This window comes from Bos javanicus, chromosome 5, assembly GCF_032452875.1.
Source record: "Bos javanicus breed banteng chromosome 5, ARS-OSU_banteng_1.0, whole genome shotgun sequence".
NCBI lineage: Eukaryota > Metazoa > Chordata > Mammalia > Artiodactyla > Bovidae > Bos > Bos javanicus.
This window is the reverse complement of record NC_083872.1, coordinates 65,536,230-65,554,040: the sequence shown is the minus strand read 5'-3', so window position 1 is coordinate 65,554,040 and position 17,811 is coordinate 65,536,230. Positions and strand designations below refer to the sequence as shown.

General features: G+C 38.4%; 1 protein-coding gene across 1 annotated transcript in view; it reads left to right on the top strand.

Moving 5' to 3' along the window:
• SLC5A8 (solute carrier family 5 member 8) overlaps positions 1 to 6,348 on the top strand; it is a 66,557-nt gene extending 60,209 nt beyond the window's left edge. The window contains exons 13-15 of the mRNA XM_061417058.1: positions 2,187 to 2,290; positions 4,833 to 4,912; positions 5,871 to 6,348. Coding sequence (XP_061273042.1) covers positions 2,187 to 2,290; positions 4,833 to 4,912; positions 5,871 to 5,996 — 310 coding nt within the window. The 3' untranslated portion in view covers positions 5,997 to 6,348. The remainder of the gene's footprint in view (positions 1 to 2,186; positions 2,291 to 4,832; positions 4,913 to 5,870) is intronic.
• The last annotated feature ends 11,463 nt before the right edge of the window (positions 6,349 to 17,811 follow it).

The window sequence follows — 17,811 nt, the reverse complement described above, 5'->3', positions numbered from 1 at the left end:
TATCACATTATCTTAAGTTCACTAGCTAACTTCTATTTTCCCCTTCTTTCTGGGATCTTGACCCCTTAAGTTCTAATTGCCATGATCTCTCTGAGGTCTACAAAAACCTGCCTCATCCCATCTCCAAGTTTTCAAATATTACTTTTGGCTGGATGGTGGGTCTATCAAAGCTGCATGTGGAATCCTAGAGCAGTTGTTTTAGAGGCAGATCAGGTCATGTCACTTCTCCACTTAAAATACTACAATGTGCCTTCCAGGTCTACCACGTCGCTGGAAATATAAGTGAAATAAGTCAGACAAACACAAATACTGTATATCTCTTATATGTGGAATCTAAAAAATACCACAAAATAATGAAGATAACAAAAAAGCAGAAAGTGGGGAGGGGCAATATAGGGGCAAGTGATTAAAAACAATTAGGTATAATATAAGCTACAAGGACATATTATACAACATAGTGAGTATAGCCAATATTTTATGATAACTGTAAATGGAATATAACCTTAAAAAATTGTGAATCAATATATTTTACACCTAAAATGCCCAGCTGGATGAATCACAAGCTGGAATCAAGATTGCCAGGAGACATCATTTAAAAGTGGACATTTAATTTCCAAAATTCATGGAATTTTTAAAGTATCTTTGACATTAATTTCTCATTTTGATATTAATATCTCATTTAAATGCTTTCTTCTCTACAATCAAAATGGGAATTGTTACGTTTATTAATTTGTTTACTTAATCACTACATATCTCTTTTAGAATGTAAACTTCCTGAGAGCAGGAACCCCCTTGTCCACCTTTTCAATGTCAGACTTTCCAATGAGAAGAACAGTGCCTGGGAAACAAAGCAGAGTTGAGTGAATAACATGAACAGAATGAATAAACACGGACATTGGTATTATAATAAACATTATTGGTATTATGAGATCAAGGTTCAGTTCAGTTCAGTCCAGTTCAGTCGTTCAGTCATGTCCGACTCTTTGCGACCCGATGAATCGCAGCACGCCAGGTCTCCCTATCCATCACCAACTACTGGAGTTCACTCAAACTCATGTCCATCGAGTTGGTGATGCCATCCAGCCATCTCATCCTCTGTCGTCCTCTTCTCCTCCTGCCCCCAATCCCTCCCAGCATCAGAGTCTTTTCCAATGAGTCAACTCTTCGCATGAGGTGGCCAAAGTACTGGAGTTTCAGCTTCAGTATCAGTCCTTCCAAAGAACACCCAGGACTGATCTCCTTTGGGATGGATTGGTTGGATCTCCTTGCAGTCCAAGGGACTCTCAGGAGTCTTCTCCAGCACCACAGTTCAAAAGCATCAATTCTTCAGCGCTCAGCTTTCTTCACAGTCCAACTCTCACATCCATACATGACCACTGGAAAAATCATAGCCTTGACTAGATGGACCTTTGTTGGCAAAGTAATGTCTCTGCTTTTGAATATGCTGTCTAAGTTGGTCATAACTTTCCTTCCAAGGAGTAAGCATCTTTTAATTTCATGGCTTCAGTCACTATCTGCAGTGATTTTTGAGCCCCCAAAAATAAAGTCTGACACTGTTTCCACTGTTTCCCCATCTATTTCCCACGAAGTGATGGGACCAGATGCCATGATCTTAGTTCTGAATGTTGAGCTTTAAGCCAACTTTTTCATTCTCCTCTTTCACTTTCATCAAGAGACTTTTTAGTTCCCTTTCACTTTCTGCCATAAGGGTGGTGTCATCTACATATCTGAGGTTATTGATATTTCTCCCGGCAATCTTGATTCCAGCTTGTGCTTCTTCTAGTCCAGTGTTTCTCATGATGTACTCTGCATAGAAGTTAAATAAGCAGGGTGACAATATACAGCCTTGATGTACTCCTTTTCCTATTTGGAACCAGTCTGTTGTTCCATGTCTAGTTCTATCCGTTGCTTCCTGACCTACATATAGGTTTCTCAAGAGGCAGGTGAGGTGGTCTGGTATTCCCATCTCTTTCAGGATTTTCCATAGTTTATTGTGATCCACACAGTCAAAAGTTAGGTCACACTTAATTTCTGATCCAATAAGGTAAAAGTGGGACAGCAAATTTGGACATTAGAAACATGATTAAATATTATATTCTGAGTTTGCCATGAGGGTTATTGACACATACTCTTAGTTACTAGTAGCATGCATAAAACCTTACAGTTATGCTTTTGTTCTTTCTTAGGACTCCACTGATGGATAACTGGTATTCTTTATCATATTTATACTTCAGCACTGTTGGAACTTTGGTAACGTTATTTGTGGGAATGCTTATCAGTGTATCAACAGGTAACATTAATATTGCTATATTTAGTATTAGTATTGCTATATTTACCTCTGTATTAGTTTTTACTATATTTGTTTTATAGCTATTTATGTTATTATATTATATAAAATAGTAAAATACTATTAGTTCAATTATTTGTTCCATTTTACTCATGGGAAGTTTTAAGGACTAGTCTTGAAAACAGAAGACCCATCTCAATTAGAATCTGTTATGCCATTTAGCAGCTGCATGAACTTATAGCTCTAAGTCTGTATAGCTGCTCCATAGCTACTCTGAGCCTTAGCTATCTTATGTATAAGATGAGGGTAATAACAATTGACCTGCCTATCTCACAGGTTGCTGTAAGATAAAAATAAAATGCTTTTGTGTAGCTATTACAATGCTAGGAGTTTTATACATACCATTATAATAGCCCTGTGCCATGATATTCTCATTGTCCTGCACCAACTCTTTGTAAACTGGAAAGAAGATATCTATACATGTAAGGAGTAGCCTTTATATCTAATTATGGTCTTTATATCCAAACATAGTGTGAAGGCTTTTTTTCAGATGTCTGTAAACTTAAAAAAATACATTTTAAGTAAAATCAAATCAATAATACACATGGTATACCCTGCTTTTCTGGGATTGCTGTAGAACCATTATCCTGGGACTTCATTTTGCCCTAGTTCTGTGAATTCCCTTGGTCTCCTTCCTGTGTTTGATGCTCTGCTGCCTGAATCCCATTTCTCCTAATTCTTGTTTACTCCCTTAACTGAATGGAGTATATGCTATAGCATGTTCTTGAGAAAGGATGGACAAGAGATCTTGGAAACATTGCATATCTGCTTGATAATTGTTGGCAATGTGAGTAGAGCATCCTAGGTTGAGAGTAACTTTCTTGTTCCTGAAGCCTGTCTTACTTTTCTTCGACTTGTCTTATTGCTGTTCAGAATACCAGTTCCCTGTCATGTACTGGCTGTTTACATGTGACCCATTTCACAATGACTGTCCTGCCCTAAACCCTCAGGAGGGTCTAAAGACCTATATCCTTCAGTTCCAGGGAATTTTCCTACATGATTTCTTTTATAATTTCCTGCCATTTTCAATTTTCTCTTTCTGGAAACCCTGTTAGTCAAATGTTTTAAACTTGGACAGCCCCTCTGATTTTCTTATCTCTTCTCTCTATTTTCCATCTCTGTGTCTTTTAGGTCTACTACATGGGATATTTTTATAAATACTTTTCCAATAATTTTCAAAGGAGAGTGCTGATCCAGTTTTGAGAGTAGTCCGTAAGGAAAGGAGGGTGGGTAGAGGCTATTGCACTTATCCAGGTGAGCAGTCGTGGTGGTTTGGAGCAGAGCAGTAGTGTGGAGTTGGGGAGAAAAGCTGGGCTCCCTAATTTCCTATGTTCCCTCACATATACACATCCAGAGCAGCCAAACAAGGGGCAGAAAGCTCCACTGCTTTCTTTATCAAGTGTGTTATAATCAGTCAGAAATCCTACACTTCATCCAAGTATGTGTGATGTCTGCTTTATGCTACAAATCTACCAGCACGGTGCCCACTTTGTAGAGTACTACCACCTCTCATTGATTTTTTGGCATCTGGATAGCACTGTCTTTGATACTTCTTTGGTACTTGCATTTATAATTAAAATTATATTAATAATGACATTAATATAACAGATTAATGATTGTATTAACATTATATACTTGTCATTATTATAGACATTACAATCTATAATTATTGTAAGTTTATAATAAAGTTTGTAGATATCTGTTACCTCGCAAACAGTTGTTTAAACTATTCTCTTTCTTTTCAAAAAGAACTATGCTATTTCTCCTAAGTAATGGCAGGTTTACTCTCAGCATGGCAGGTTTACTCTCTTATCTGTTGTGATATATTTTAAGACAGATTTTAAACTTTTCTCACCAGTAACCCAACCATTCAGATCTGGAACAAACATCTCCTTTTACTATTTGACTTTTGGTCTTTTTCAACTCATTTTTTTCCTTAAAAAATGTTAGTGTCATAATACTCTCTTTGCTCCTCCCCCCCCCCCTTAAATGCTTTGATTCTGATAACCATATTGGTTTTCACTTGAATAGTTTATCCAACAATTCACAGTTTCCTACATTTCTTCATGCATTGACAGCCACCAGATTAAGGAAGGGAAACTCTGCTGTCTGAAGCAGAGGTAGATGGTTTGATAGTTTATTGATAGAACATGAAGAATGCTTTTAAACCAGTTTTCCTACCAGTATTGGGCCAGATGACTCTTCCCTAGCTAATATTGGATGAGGCAGTTGGCTTACATTTAAGAGCCATCTCATTTATCCTTAAACACTAGACTCGTATTGATTCCACTGAGAGGCTTGCAGAATCTGGGACTGACTGAAGGAAGAGAAAGAGTGGGCTAAGTCTCCAGCACTATTTAAAAGACCCTTTGTGTTTTGTAAGTGCATAGAAGTGAATGTGCTCGAGTTAAATGTGTGTATGATGGTCCATCCCTGGGTAGTTACAGATATTTTTTTAACAATGTAAATAATGTCTGTTTTTCAGGAGGAAGAAAACAAAACATAGACTGCAGATTCCTACTAACCAAAGAGGACTTCTTATCTAATTTTGACATTTTTAAGAAAGTGAGTTGGCTTTTTTTTCCCTTAAATTCTTTTTTTTTTTTGCATTTTTTTTTAATTTTTAAACTTTACAAAATTGTATTAGTTTTGCCAAATATCAAAATGAATTCACCACAGGTATACATGTGTTCCCCATCCTGAACCCTCCTCCTTCCTCCCTCCCCATACCATCCCTCTGGGTCATCCCAGTGCACTAGCCCCAAGCATCCAGTATCATACATTGAACCTGGACTGGCAACTCGTTTCATACATGATATTTTACATGTTTCAATGCCATTCTCCCAAATCTTCCCACCCTCTCCCTCTCCCACAGAGTCCATAAGACTGTTCTATACATCAGTGTCTCTTTTGCTGTCTCGTACACAGGGTTATTGTTACCATCTTTCTAAATTCCATATATATGCATTAGTATACTGTATTGGTGTTTTTCTTTCTGGCTTACTTCACTCTGTATAATAGGCTCCAGTTTCATCCACCTCATTAGAACTGCTTCAAATGTATTCTTTTTAACGGCTGAGTAATACTCCATTGTGTATATGTACCATAGCTTTCTTATCCATTCATCTGCTGATGGACATCTAGGTTGCTTCCATGTCCTGGCTATTATAAACGGTGCTGCAATGAACATTGGGGTACACGTGTCTCTTTCCCTTCTGGTTTCCTCAGTGTGTATGCCCAGCAGTGGGATTGCTGGATCATAAGGCAGTTCTATTTCCAGTTTTTTAAGAAATCTCCACACTTTTATCACCAGTATAGAATACTCGTTAGTCCTCAGACTCTCTTGGAACTCTGATGGACAAGGAAGATATATGCCTTCCTCTTTAAATGATTTATTTCTGTTGTTTATCTCTGCTTCAGTAGACTGTGAATAAGATTTAGAGAAAGAAAAGTAGTAGTGATAATTATTGAGGTGAATGAACAGTTTCTTTTTTCTAATCATCATGTTAACATTTTCTTTTAGAAGAAGCAAGTTTTAGGCTATAAATCTCATCCAGTAGAAGATGGTGGAACTGATAATCCTGCCTTCAACCATATCGAACTGAATGGCACAGATCAAAGCAGCAAGATCAGTGGAACTCGTTTGTGAAGCAGCTGTGACGCTAAATGATCTTAAGCAGTGTGCCAGTTTTATGTCTTCTAAAATACTTGAATCAGGTTTTAGATTTTTTTTTTTTTGGTCTATAATGAGTACTTTGGAGAGAACTTTGGGGGGTCATTTTGTTTAAGCAAAGCCCTGACTTTTTTTTTTTTTTTTTAACTTTCTACACTCATTAATTGATGTAACTCTGGAGGTAAAAGTTTCAGCATCAGCATTTCCCTATAACTCTCTTTTATTTCAGTGAAGTTGTAGTTGTGAAAGTTGTGACTACATATGTGCTGAAAAGCTAATACATACATATAACATGTGCTTGATGGTTAAAAGAATATTCTTAAATTAGGGCATTGTTAAAAATATTTCCTCTGCATTTGGTGCTAGCATGTTTTAGAGTTGGCTAAAATCGTAATTGATGTTGAAAAAGATCTTTCTCCCTCCTATCACACTGTTTTTAAGGAGCAATGAAATAGTGGGTATATGCTATCTAAATCTTTGCTTCTCATCAACCCCTATCAGCCCAGGGCACATATTAATCTTGGAATTGATTCTTGCTCAGGAGGGTGGTAATCAAGAAGCATCCTGTTTGGGACAGAACATGGGCCCAATAATCAAGGCCTTCTTGGTACTACACATCTATTCCTAGGCCTTTTTGATTGTTATCTATAGTTCCTGGCCACTGGCTGCTTATATTGCCTTTCTTAGACTCTAGTTCTTACCTGGATTCCAATTTTCTGACCCATCGACTTTGGTTTTGTTGTGCATTTCATGCTTGCTTGCCTTCCTATTCATAATTTCCCATTCACTCTATTGCCTTGTGCTTGCTTATGTCTTAAGACACCCGGTGTGAATCCTGTTACCCTAGATCCTGGTTCACTGCATCCCAGCCTATAAATATAAACTCCCTCCCATGAGCCTTATACTGACCAAAGTACTGTCAACTAGGTACTTACAGATTTGGTGGTCCAAGAACATACACAGAATTAAAAATGATTAAGTTCCATGGAATTAGAAGATTCCACTGAATACTATTAAGCTGCATTTTTTAAAGTCAACTACCCTGCAGTCATTTAAATTTAAAGGTACATACGCTTAGACATGGGTTGCCACCTGGCTCAGTGGTAAAGAATCTGCCTGCAATGCAGGAGATGCGGGTTTGATGCCTGAGTCTGGAAGATTCCCTGGAAAAGGAAATGGCAACACACTCTAGTATTCTTGCCTGGAGAATCCCATGGACTGAGGAGCCTGAAGGACTAGAGTCCAGTTCAGTTCAGTCGCTCAGTTGTGTCTGACTCTTTATGACCCCATGGACTGCAACACGCCAGGCTTCCCTGTCCATCACCAACTCCTGGAGTTTACTCAAACTCATGTCTGTTTGAGTCAGTGATGCCATCCAACCATCTCATTCCCTGTTATCGCCTTCTCCTCCGGCCTTCAATCTTTCCCAGCATCAGGGTCTTTTCAAATGAGTCAGCTCTTTTGCATTAGGTGGCCGAAGTATTGGAGTTTCAGCTTCAGCATCAGTCCTTCCAATGAATATTCAGGACTGATTTCCTTTAGAATGGACTGGTTGTATCTCCTTGTTGTCCAAGGAACTTTCAAGAGTCTTCTCCCAACACCACAGTTCAAAAGCATCAATTCTTCAGTGCTCAGCTTTCCTTATGGTCCAACTCTCACATCCACACATGACTACTGGAAAAACCATAGCCTTGACTAGACGGACCTTTGTTGGCAAAGTAATATCTCTGCTTTTTAATATGCTGTCTTGGTTGGTCATAACTTTTCTTCCAAGGAGTAAGCGTGTTTTAATTTCATGGCTGAAGTCACAATCTGCAGTGATTTTGGAGCCCCAAAAATAAAGTCTGTCACTGTTTCCCCATCTATTTGCCATGAAGTGATTGGGACCAGATGCCATAGGGTCACAAAGAGCCAGATGTGACTAAAGTGACTGAGCATGCACGCATAGACATGGAGAAGGAAATGGCAAACCACTCCAGTATTCTTGCCTGGAAAATCCCATGGACAGAGTCTGACAGGCTACAGTCCATGGGATTTCAAATAGTCAGATGACTTAGTGACTAAACAGCAATGCTTAGACATACTCAATTCCAGTATATCCACCTGGTTGAAAAGCTAAATTACATAGGCAAATATTTTTCTTTAGTGCTCTGGAATTACTGAGTATATGCTGTGTTCCATGTTTTAAAATTTCAAGTAGCAATCTCAAAGTTTATTTTGTTTCTTTTGCTACGATTCTAGCTAAGACTTTGGTTACAGGCTTTCATCAATAGCTTACTTTTTTTCTATAGTTCACACATTAGATACTGTTTAGAAGGTTTTTTTGTTTTTTTTTTTAGCTTCACACTGTTTTAAAATAATAATGTGTGAAATATTTAGGTACATTAAAATATTTTATAATTAGATAATTTTGCTTATTTTTTGATACTTAGTGACTATGCTGTGTACATTTAGAGGTTGCCAATTAAAAACATTAATAAATTAAAAAATAGGAAATAACATTAATCTAAAACAAAGAGATTTATACATTTAAATTAATGATATATTCATATATTTTGTATATGTAAAGTTGTTACTTTTAATCAACATATTTGTAAGCATATATCAAACTTTGTAAACTTTTCTGTAACTTTTTAATGAGTAGGAAGATATAATCTTGTTTCATGTGAGTGTGATTTGAACTATTGTTATTTATTTAGTAATTCTAAATGCACATATGTATAGACTGCTTTAATTTAGGAAATAAATATCAAGTTATTTAAATAATTTTTTCTTATCTGACTGCCAAGGAGTTATGCAATATATACTTTTTCTATGCAATATATTCTTAATGAGAAATATAATACTTCGATTCTTGTTCACTTTCTTTTAACAAAATATGTCTTTGTGACATTAGGAATTGTAGATATTTTACTTTTATAAACGTGAGAGAACCAGATGGAATTCTTAAGAAATAAAAGTAATATTACTATTAAGTATTAAAAATTATTTATCTTGTCTAAATCTTTGAGTTAAACCAAATGAAGTTAAAATGTTAATATAATATGAATTTTTAAAAATCAAGTGTTCTTAATTATTTTGAATCATAAAAGTGCTAATGGGAGCAAAAAGCCATGTAAGTTGCCTTTTTTTTTGCCACTAACAAGTTGTATTACCTTGAATTTATCCTTAATCTCTAATAATGGAACTTAACACTAAACACATACCTACCTCACAAAAATATGTATGAGTATCAGAGGTCATTTGACACTTTATTAACTCAAATAGTGTGCTTAAAATTTCAATTGAAATTGATTGGAAATCAAAAGTTGAGACAAAGGTTATTGCTAGTTTTGAAAAATGTTAAGCTGTTAATAATTTTCAATGTAATGATGTGGTGATAGTTCCTTTCTCTAAAAGATATTTACCATAGAAATATTAAAATATACATAGGAATCAAAAGGCTATAGGCCAATCACATTCACTCCATAGAGAAAAGAAAATTTTATATGTAGGATGTAAAACAGGATATAGGTATATTCATCTATTTAGTTGCTAATGTGTTCATTTTCCCTCTCAACCAGTGGTTCTCCATGGGGCAACTTTATATCTCAGGTGACATTTGGAAAGAATCGGGATACATTTTTGGTTGTCACAGCTGGTGAGGAGGTGCTGCTGGCATCTGGTGGATAGAATTCAGAGATGCTGCTAAATGTTCTATGACACACAGAGCCGCCATCTCCTCCACAGCAAAAGATGATCCTGCCTCAGATAGCAATAGTGTTGAGTTCAAGAAATCCTGCCCTAGAGGCTAACGTTGAAATCTTGATTTTCCTGAAGTCACATACCTTGGTTATGTTCCTTTAGGAAATGGCCTTGACTTACCTATCTGATTATTCTCTTCTACAGGTGAGGATAAAGTATTCTAGCATATGGAATGTTATGATGCAGAATAATAACCATATGTTTTCCACAGCATTTTAAAAATAGTAAGTCCTGTAGAATTGTGAATAAATATGAAAACAACTCTTAAAAGAGTTTCATTTTGCAACATGGTTTTCAATATTAACATGCACTAGGATAAAAGAAATATTAATATATGAATATGAAGGTTTCATAGTTTTGTTTTATTTATGATAACTCCAGAAAGTATAGAAAATGAGTGTCTGTCCACAATGTAGATAACACGGGACAGGGATGCGGTTGAGATGGAGGAAGTAGCTTTTGTATCGATCCTTACATGAAATTCTGAGTTTCATCCAATAATGATTGTTGATACAGAGTCAACTAACTGCATGACCCTTTAGTTACTGAAAATTTGCTGTAAAATTAATAATTAAAATAATTTAATGACTGTAAAATTCACTTTCACACTTAAGTTACATGCCCATTGTTTGTGAAAAAACGAGATTGAACATTATAATGTAAAAACATGATTGCATTTCTGATATTTCAACTTGCTGATTAAACTCTACAAGTGTCTGCAGGTGTCTGTTCTTGGGGACTAAATGTCAAATTGAATATAATTAATGTTATCAGCTTTTACGGAAAGTTATTTCCACCCCACAACACAAAGGACTCTTCCTGTGTACTATGTGTAGGTTATAAATGTGTAAGCAAATAAGCATGTAGTACTTTTGTCACTGGAAGAATACTTTATATTTTAAGCAATTAAGACGGTATCTGAACATAGAGAGTAACATATTTAATACTGGTAATTTCTTAGCTGTTCTCTCTTTTAATCTCCCCCCATCTTCCATTTTCTCTATTCCGTAACTGTTAACTCCTGTTAGATGAATGGTGTCACTCTTTGTCTCATCCCATATTTCTTCTAATCTAGTTCATAATTTCTATATTTTCATATTTTTATAGTCACAGAATTGGACAAGTAAGATCTTAGAACATTTTAATCACCCAGAAGGATCAGTCCATCCCCATTTCCTCCCAACACCGTTAGCCTTAAGCAATCACTAATCTCCTTTTGGTCTCCGCAGAGTTTTCTATTCTGGAAATTTCAGATAAATGAAATCACATGAAAATTGAAAAACCACGGTATGTCTTTTGTGACCACAGTGGTCTTTTGTCACTGGCTTCTTTCACATAGCATAATGTTTTCAAGGTTAATCCATGTTGTAGACATCAGTACTTCATTCATTTTTATGGTCTAACAATATTCCATTGTATGGCTGTATCACATTTTATTTACTCACGCATTAGTTGATAACATTTGTGTCGCTTCTACTTTTAGTCTGTTATGAATAACGCTAATCTGAATGCTGTGTGCAAGATGTTGTGTGGATGTGTGTTTTCATTTCTCTTAAGTATATACTAGTAGGAGAATTCCCGGGTCATATGGGAACCCTATACTTAACCATTTGAGGGACACCTAGACTCTTTCCAGAGTGGTTGTGCCATTTTACATTTCTATCAGTAATGTATGAAGGTTCCAATTTCTCCATATCCTGATGAACAGTTGTTAACTATATGTTTGATGATAGCTGTAGTATCTTGTGATTTTGATTTGCAGTTGCCTGATAGCTAATGATATTGAGAATCTTTTTCTGTTTATTGGCCATTTGTACATCTTCTGTAGAGACATGTCAATTGAGATCTTTTGCCCATTTTCCAGTGCCTTATATATCTTTTTCTTATTGAATTATGAGAGGTCCTTGCACATTCAAGATGCAAGTTTCTTATCAGATAAAATTTACATTTTCTTCCACTCTGTAGGTTGGGGGAGAGTTTTCTTGTAATTCAAAGTCTCTTAATTACAGAGTAAAATGACAAGATCTAAACATATCTTGGAGAAGGCGATGACACCCCACTCCAGTACTCTTGCCTGGAAAATCCCATGGATGGAGGAGCCTGGTGGGCTGCAGTCCATGGGGTCACTAAGAGTCGGACACGACTGAGCAACTTCATTTTCACTTTTCACTTTCATGCATTGGAGAAGGAAATGGCAACCCGCTCCAGTGTTCTTGCCTGGAGAATCCCAGGGATGGGGGAGCCTGGTGGGCTGCTGTCTATGGGGTCACACAGAGTCAGACACGACTGAAGCAACTTAGCAGCAGCAGCAGCAAACATATCTCAAGTTTTGAAGTGAAGAACATAAATCCTCCTATTCACATACTTAGAGTAGGACACATGATATTTCAGTAAATAAGAAAAAGTACACTGAAGTTTAAAGTAGGGCCAGCTGTGGAGGTAGACAGAGAGACAGTAGGAGACAGGTGAAGGAGATGGACAGACAAGCAATAGGAGAAAGATAAATACATAGATTTATCTTCCTGCTAAAGTCATGCATGGGTGGAAGCCAGGATACCCAGGCAAAGACAAGACTGAAAAAAATGGTATGAAAAAGTGATGGAGACTTCCTAGGTGGTGCTAGTGGTAAAGAACCTGCCTGCCAACGCAGGAAACCTAAGATACATGGGTTTGATCCCTGGGTCGGGAAGATCCCTGGAGGAGGGCACGGCAGCCACTCCAGTATTCTTGCTTGGAGAATGCCATGGACAGAATAGCCTGGTGGGCTACAGTGGGTACAAAGAGCTGGACATGACTGAAGCAATTTAGCATGAACAGAGAGGTAAGAGGCTGGATCAAGGAGGCCATCTGCAGGGGAAATGATCAAGTAGAGAAGATATTCAGAAAACTTAACCAATGATCTTCTCCACTCCCTGGAGCATTTGATTGCCTCCTTGCCTCTTCTTTCACATTCAAATAATTAAGCATTTGGTGTTTTTAGCTCAGAAAAAGGATGCTTCCACAAATACCAGAGGAAAAAAAGAGATTTCTTCTTGACTTTTAAGAGTCAAAAAATCTAACCTCTTGGTTGACAGAGTCAAATATCTTGGAAGGTAAGAGCTGACTTCTCAAACCCCTAGGATAGAAATGGATTTCTGATGCTGGGAGGGTTTAGAGGAAACCATGAGAGTCAATATATTAATGAGTCTCTGAGGAAGGGCCTGTGTCCTACTTTATGTGGTGAGGGCTGAAGTGGTCACAGCAAACTGCCATAGGTTTGTGGGATTTGAGAAAAACAGCAAAACTTGTGCCCCATCTCCTGGTTAGAGCTTAGAGTCATAGGACCCCAATAATTACACAGCTGAGCTGTGAAATTACCCCAATAATTACACAGGTCAGGCATATGACCTTGGGGTGTTAGAGAGACTCTACAGTGGTTTGTAAGCATGAAGCAGAAATGAGTGCATAAAGTGTCTAGGTGACTAGGACTTTAGCTTAACAATTTCTGACAACCTGCACACCTAGGGTAGTGTAAGAACAGGACGGATGAAAACAAGGAAACCAATAGGGGAATTAAGCTCAAACACCTGAGACCTACTGAGATTGACGATCAAGTATTTTTTGGTTTCTGAACAGAATAGAAATATTATAAGCTTAGATTAAAAAAAAAAGAAAAACCTAGGCAGATAGGGGAGTGAGGATGGAAAGAAGTAATATTCTCTCTTTTTTTAATAGCAAGTAGTCGACAATGCATGCGTGCTGTGCTGTCAAGTCTGACTGTGTGACTCCCACCAGGGTCCTCTGTCAATGGCATTTTCTAGGAAAGACTACTGGAGCTGTTGTCATTTCCTACTCCAGGGGATCTCCCCACCCAATGATAGAATCCGAGTCTCTTGTGTCTTCTGTATTGGCAGGCAGATTCTTTACCACTACAGCCACCTCGGAAGATCAATCAATACAATAGCTAAAAATTGATTTCAACCTCTTAAAGCTTTTCATAATCTCTCTTCTTAAATTTAGTCATCTTTGTTCACTGCTATATTCTTAGCATCTAAAACAGTTTGGTCCAATACATACTGTTGAATGAATGAATCTATAAAATCACTGCCTGTTGGAGTTTTCATTCACTTGTTTGTTTTTACTTTGTTTGTTTGTTTTTTACTTTACAATATTGTATTGGTTTTGCCATACATCAACATGAATCCACCACGGGTATGGGGAGGGAGGTGGGAGGGGAGTTCAGGATTGGGAACACTTGTTTGTTTTTAAATGAGCATCACAGGTTTAATTTCCTGGGATGCAGAATCTGAGATGGAGTTTGGTGCACTTAATGTTTATTAAGAGGCACCTTTGGGATCCACGACGCGGGGTAACTCCTCTCATTGCCGCACTGAAATCAGATTGATGATATTCTTTGCAGCCAAAGATGGAGAAGCTCTATACAGTCAGTAAAAACAAGACCAGGAGCTGACTGTGGCTCAGACCATGAACTCCTTATTGCCAAATTCAGACTTAAATTGAAGAAAGTAGGGAAAACCACTAGACCATTCAGGTATGACCTAAATCAAATCCCTTATGATTATACAGTGGAAGTGAGAAATAGATTTAAGGGCCTAGATCTGATAGATAGAGTGCCTGATGAACTATGGAATGAGGTTCATGATATTGTACAGGAGACAGGGATCAAGACCATTCCCATAGAAAAGAAATGCAAAAAAGCAAAATGGCTGTCTGGGGAGGCCTTACAAATAGCTGTGATACAGTGGAAGTGAGAAATAGATTTAAGGGCCTAGATCTGATAGATAGAGTGCCTGATGAACTATGGAATGAGGTTCATGATATTGTAAGGAGACAGGGATCAAGACCATTCCCATAGAAAAGAAATGCAAAAAAGCAAAATGGCTGTCTGGGGAGGCCTTACAAATAGCTGTGAAAAGAAGAGAAGCGAAAAGCAAAGGAGAAAAGGAAAGATATAAACATCTGAATGCAGAGTTCCAAAGAATAGCAAGAAGAGATAAGAAAGCCTTCTTTAGCGATCAATGCAAAGAAATAGAGGAAAACAACAGAATGGGAAAGACGAGGGATCTCTTCAAGAAAATCAGAGATACCAAAGGAACATTTCACGCAAAGATGAGCTCGATAAAGGACAGAAATGGTATGGACCTAACAGAAGCAGAAGATATTAAGAAGAGATGGCAAGAATACACAGAAGAACTGTACAAAAAAGATCTTCACGACCCAGATAATCACGATGGTGTGATCACTGACCTAGAGCCAGACATCCTGGAAGGTGAAGTCAAGTGGGCCTTAGAAAGCATCACTATGAACAAAGCTAGTGGAGGTGATGGAATTCCAGTTGAGCTATTCCAAATCCTGAAAGATGATGCTGTGAAAGTGCTGCACTCAATATGCCAGCAAATTTGGAGAACTCAGCAGTGGCCACAGGACTGGAAAAGGTCAGTTTTCATTCCAATCCCAAAGAAAGGCAATGCCAAAGAATGCTCATACTACTGCACAATTGCACTCATCTCACATGCTAGTAAAGTAATGCTCAAAATTCTCCAAGCCAGGCTTCAGCAATATGTGAACCGTGAACTTCCTGATGTTCAAGCTGATTTTAGAAAAGGCAGAGGAACCAGAGATCAAATTGCCAACATCCGCTGGATCATAGAAAAAGCAAGAGAGTTCCAGAAAAACCTCTATTTCTGCTTTATTGACTATGCCAAAACCTTTGACTGTGTGGATCACAATAAACTGTGGAAAATTCTGAAAGAGATGGGAATACCAGACCACCTGATCTGCCTCTTGAGAAATTTGTATGCAGGTCAGGCAGCAACAGTTAGAACTGGACATGGAACAACAGACTGGTTCCAAATAGGAAAAAGAGTTTGTCAAGGCTGTATATTGTCACCCTGTTTATTTAACTTATATGCAGAGTACATCATGAGAAACGCTGGACTGGAAGTAGCACCAGCTGGAATCAAGATTGCCGGGAGAAATATCAATAACCTCAGATATGCAGATGACACCACCCTTATGGCAGAAAGTGAAGAGGAACTCAAAAGCCTCTTGATGAAAGTGAAAGAGGAGAGTGAAAAAGTTGGCTTAAAGCTCAACATTCAGAAAACAAAGATCATGGCATCCGGTCCCACCACTTCATGGGAAATAGATGGGGAAACAGTGGAAACAGCGTCAGACTTTATTTTTCTGGGCTCCAAAATCACTACAGATGGTGACTGCAGCCATGAAATTAAAAGACGCTTACTCCTTGGAAGGCAAGTTATGACCAACCTAGATAGCATATTCAAAAGCAGAGACATTACTTTGCCAACAAAGGTTCGTCTAGTCAAGGCTATGGTTTTTCCTGTGGTCATGTATGGATGTGAGAGTTGGACTGTGAAGAAGGCTGAGTGCCGAAGAATTGATGCTTTTGAACTGTGGTGTTGGAGAAGACTCTTGAGAGTCCCTTGGACTGCAAGGAGATCCAACCAGTCCATTCTGAAGGAGATCAGCCCTGGAATTTCTTTGGAAGGACTGATGCTAAAGCTGAAACTCCAGTACTTTGGCCACCTCATGTGAAGAGTTGACTCATTGGAAAAGACTCTGATGCTGGGAGGGATTGGGGGCAGGAGGAGAAGGGGACGACAGAGGATGAGATGGCTGGATGGCATCACTGACTCGATGGACATGAGTCTGAGTGAACTCCGGGAGTTGGTGATAGACAGGGAGGCCTGGCCTGCTGTGATTCATGGGGTCGCAGAGAGTCGGAGACGACTGAGCGACTGATCTGATCTTGGGATCCACACCTGGGGCCGTGGCGGGAAGGGGCGTGGTCTTGGACCATGTGATCCTCTTCTATAAGTCCATCCCGAAGAGCTGAGACCAAGGCTGTCTGCAGCAGCAGCTTGCAATGGCTGCTGCAAGACGTCCTTCAGTGCAGGGGATCTCGGCATGTATTACAGTGTCCACTCCCAAGGTAACTGCATTTTAGAGACGTTAAATCATTTGTCCAAGGGCATACAGCTTGGATTTGAAGTTTAGTTATGTCTGACGCCAAAGCCCATGATCTTGATATTTTGCTTTATTGCACACGTTGATGTAAGCTCACTGTTAAATTGGTGAGAGCTGGGGGTTGGAATTGGGAGGACTTATTCTCAGTCTTCTGAGATACAAAGTGCAGGTCAAGGTGACAGACCTTTGAATGGTCCTGACTCAGTCTTTTAACAGTGGTCCCCAGCGTTTTTGGAATGAGGGATCAGTTTTGTGGAAGACATGTTTTCCACAGGCTGGTGTTGGGGGTGGGGGATGGTTTGGGGATGATTCAATCACATCACATTTATTGTGTGTTTTATTTCTATCATGATTACATCAGCTTCACCTCAGATTCAGGCACTAGATCCCCCGGGTTGGGTACCCCTGCTTTAAGAAACCCCCATTGCTCTGCTCAGCAAGAAAACTGTAGTGACAGTGTTTTGTATTGAATGATATGATTAACAACTACTACAGTTTGAAGTTGGTACCTGCCTGCCTTTCCATCAGGGTGATACTCTTGAAAACATTATACGGTCCTATAAAACTGAAAAGTTTAGCTTGCATTGTATATTCTAATTTTGGCAAAATATTGAGTAGATCAGTGGTTTTAAGTACGGGTTCCCAGCCAACAGTATTGACACCACCTGGTACTTCTGTCAATTGAAATTCATGGGCCTTCCTGGAAACTCCTGAGTTCAAAACCGAGGTGGGCGGGCTCAGGTGATTCTATTGCGAGCTAGAGTTGGTTTGAGAAGTACTGGAACAGATGGTACTGATAATTAGTAGGAAAAACAAGCTGGATTTGTAATTAGCACATAAACTGTATATAACTGGTTCCTTTTTAAATGGTTTGAATGTTTCCTCTGTTCGCTGGATTTGCTTTCATGTTGGATCTCAGCCCTCCTAAATAGTCACAACATCCTAATGAGTGAGGTCTGAATTAATGAAAGTTAAAGATGACCTTTAAAGTCTTTTTTCCGGGGAGGGGGGTGTCTCTTTATATCTTTTAGGTCCAGAATTTGTGCCAACTACATGC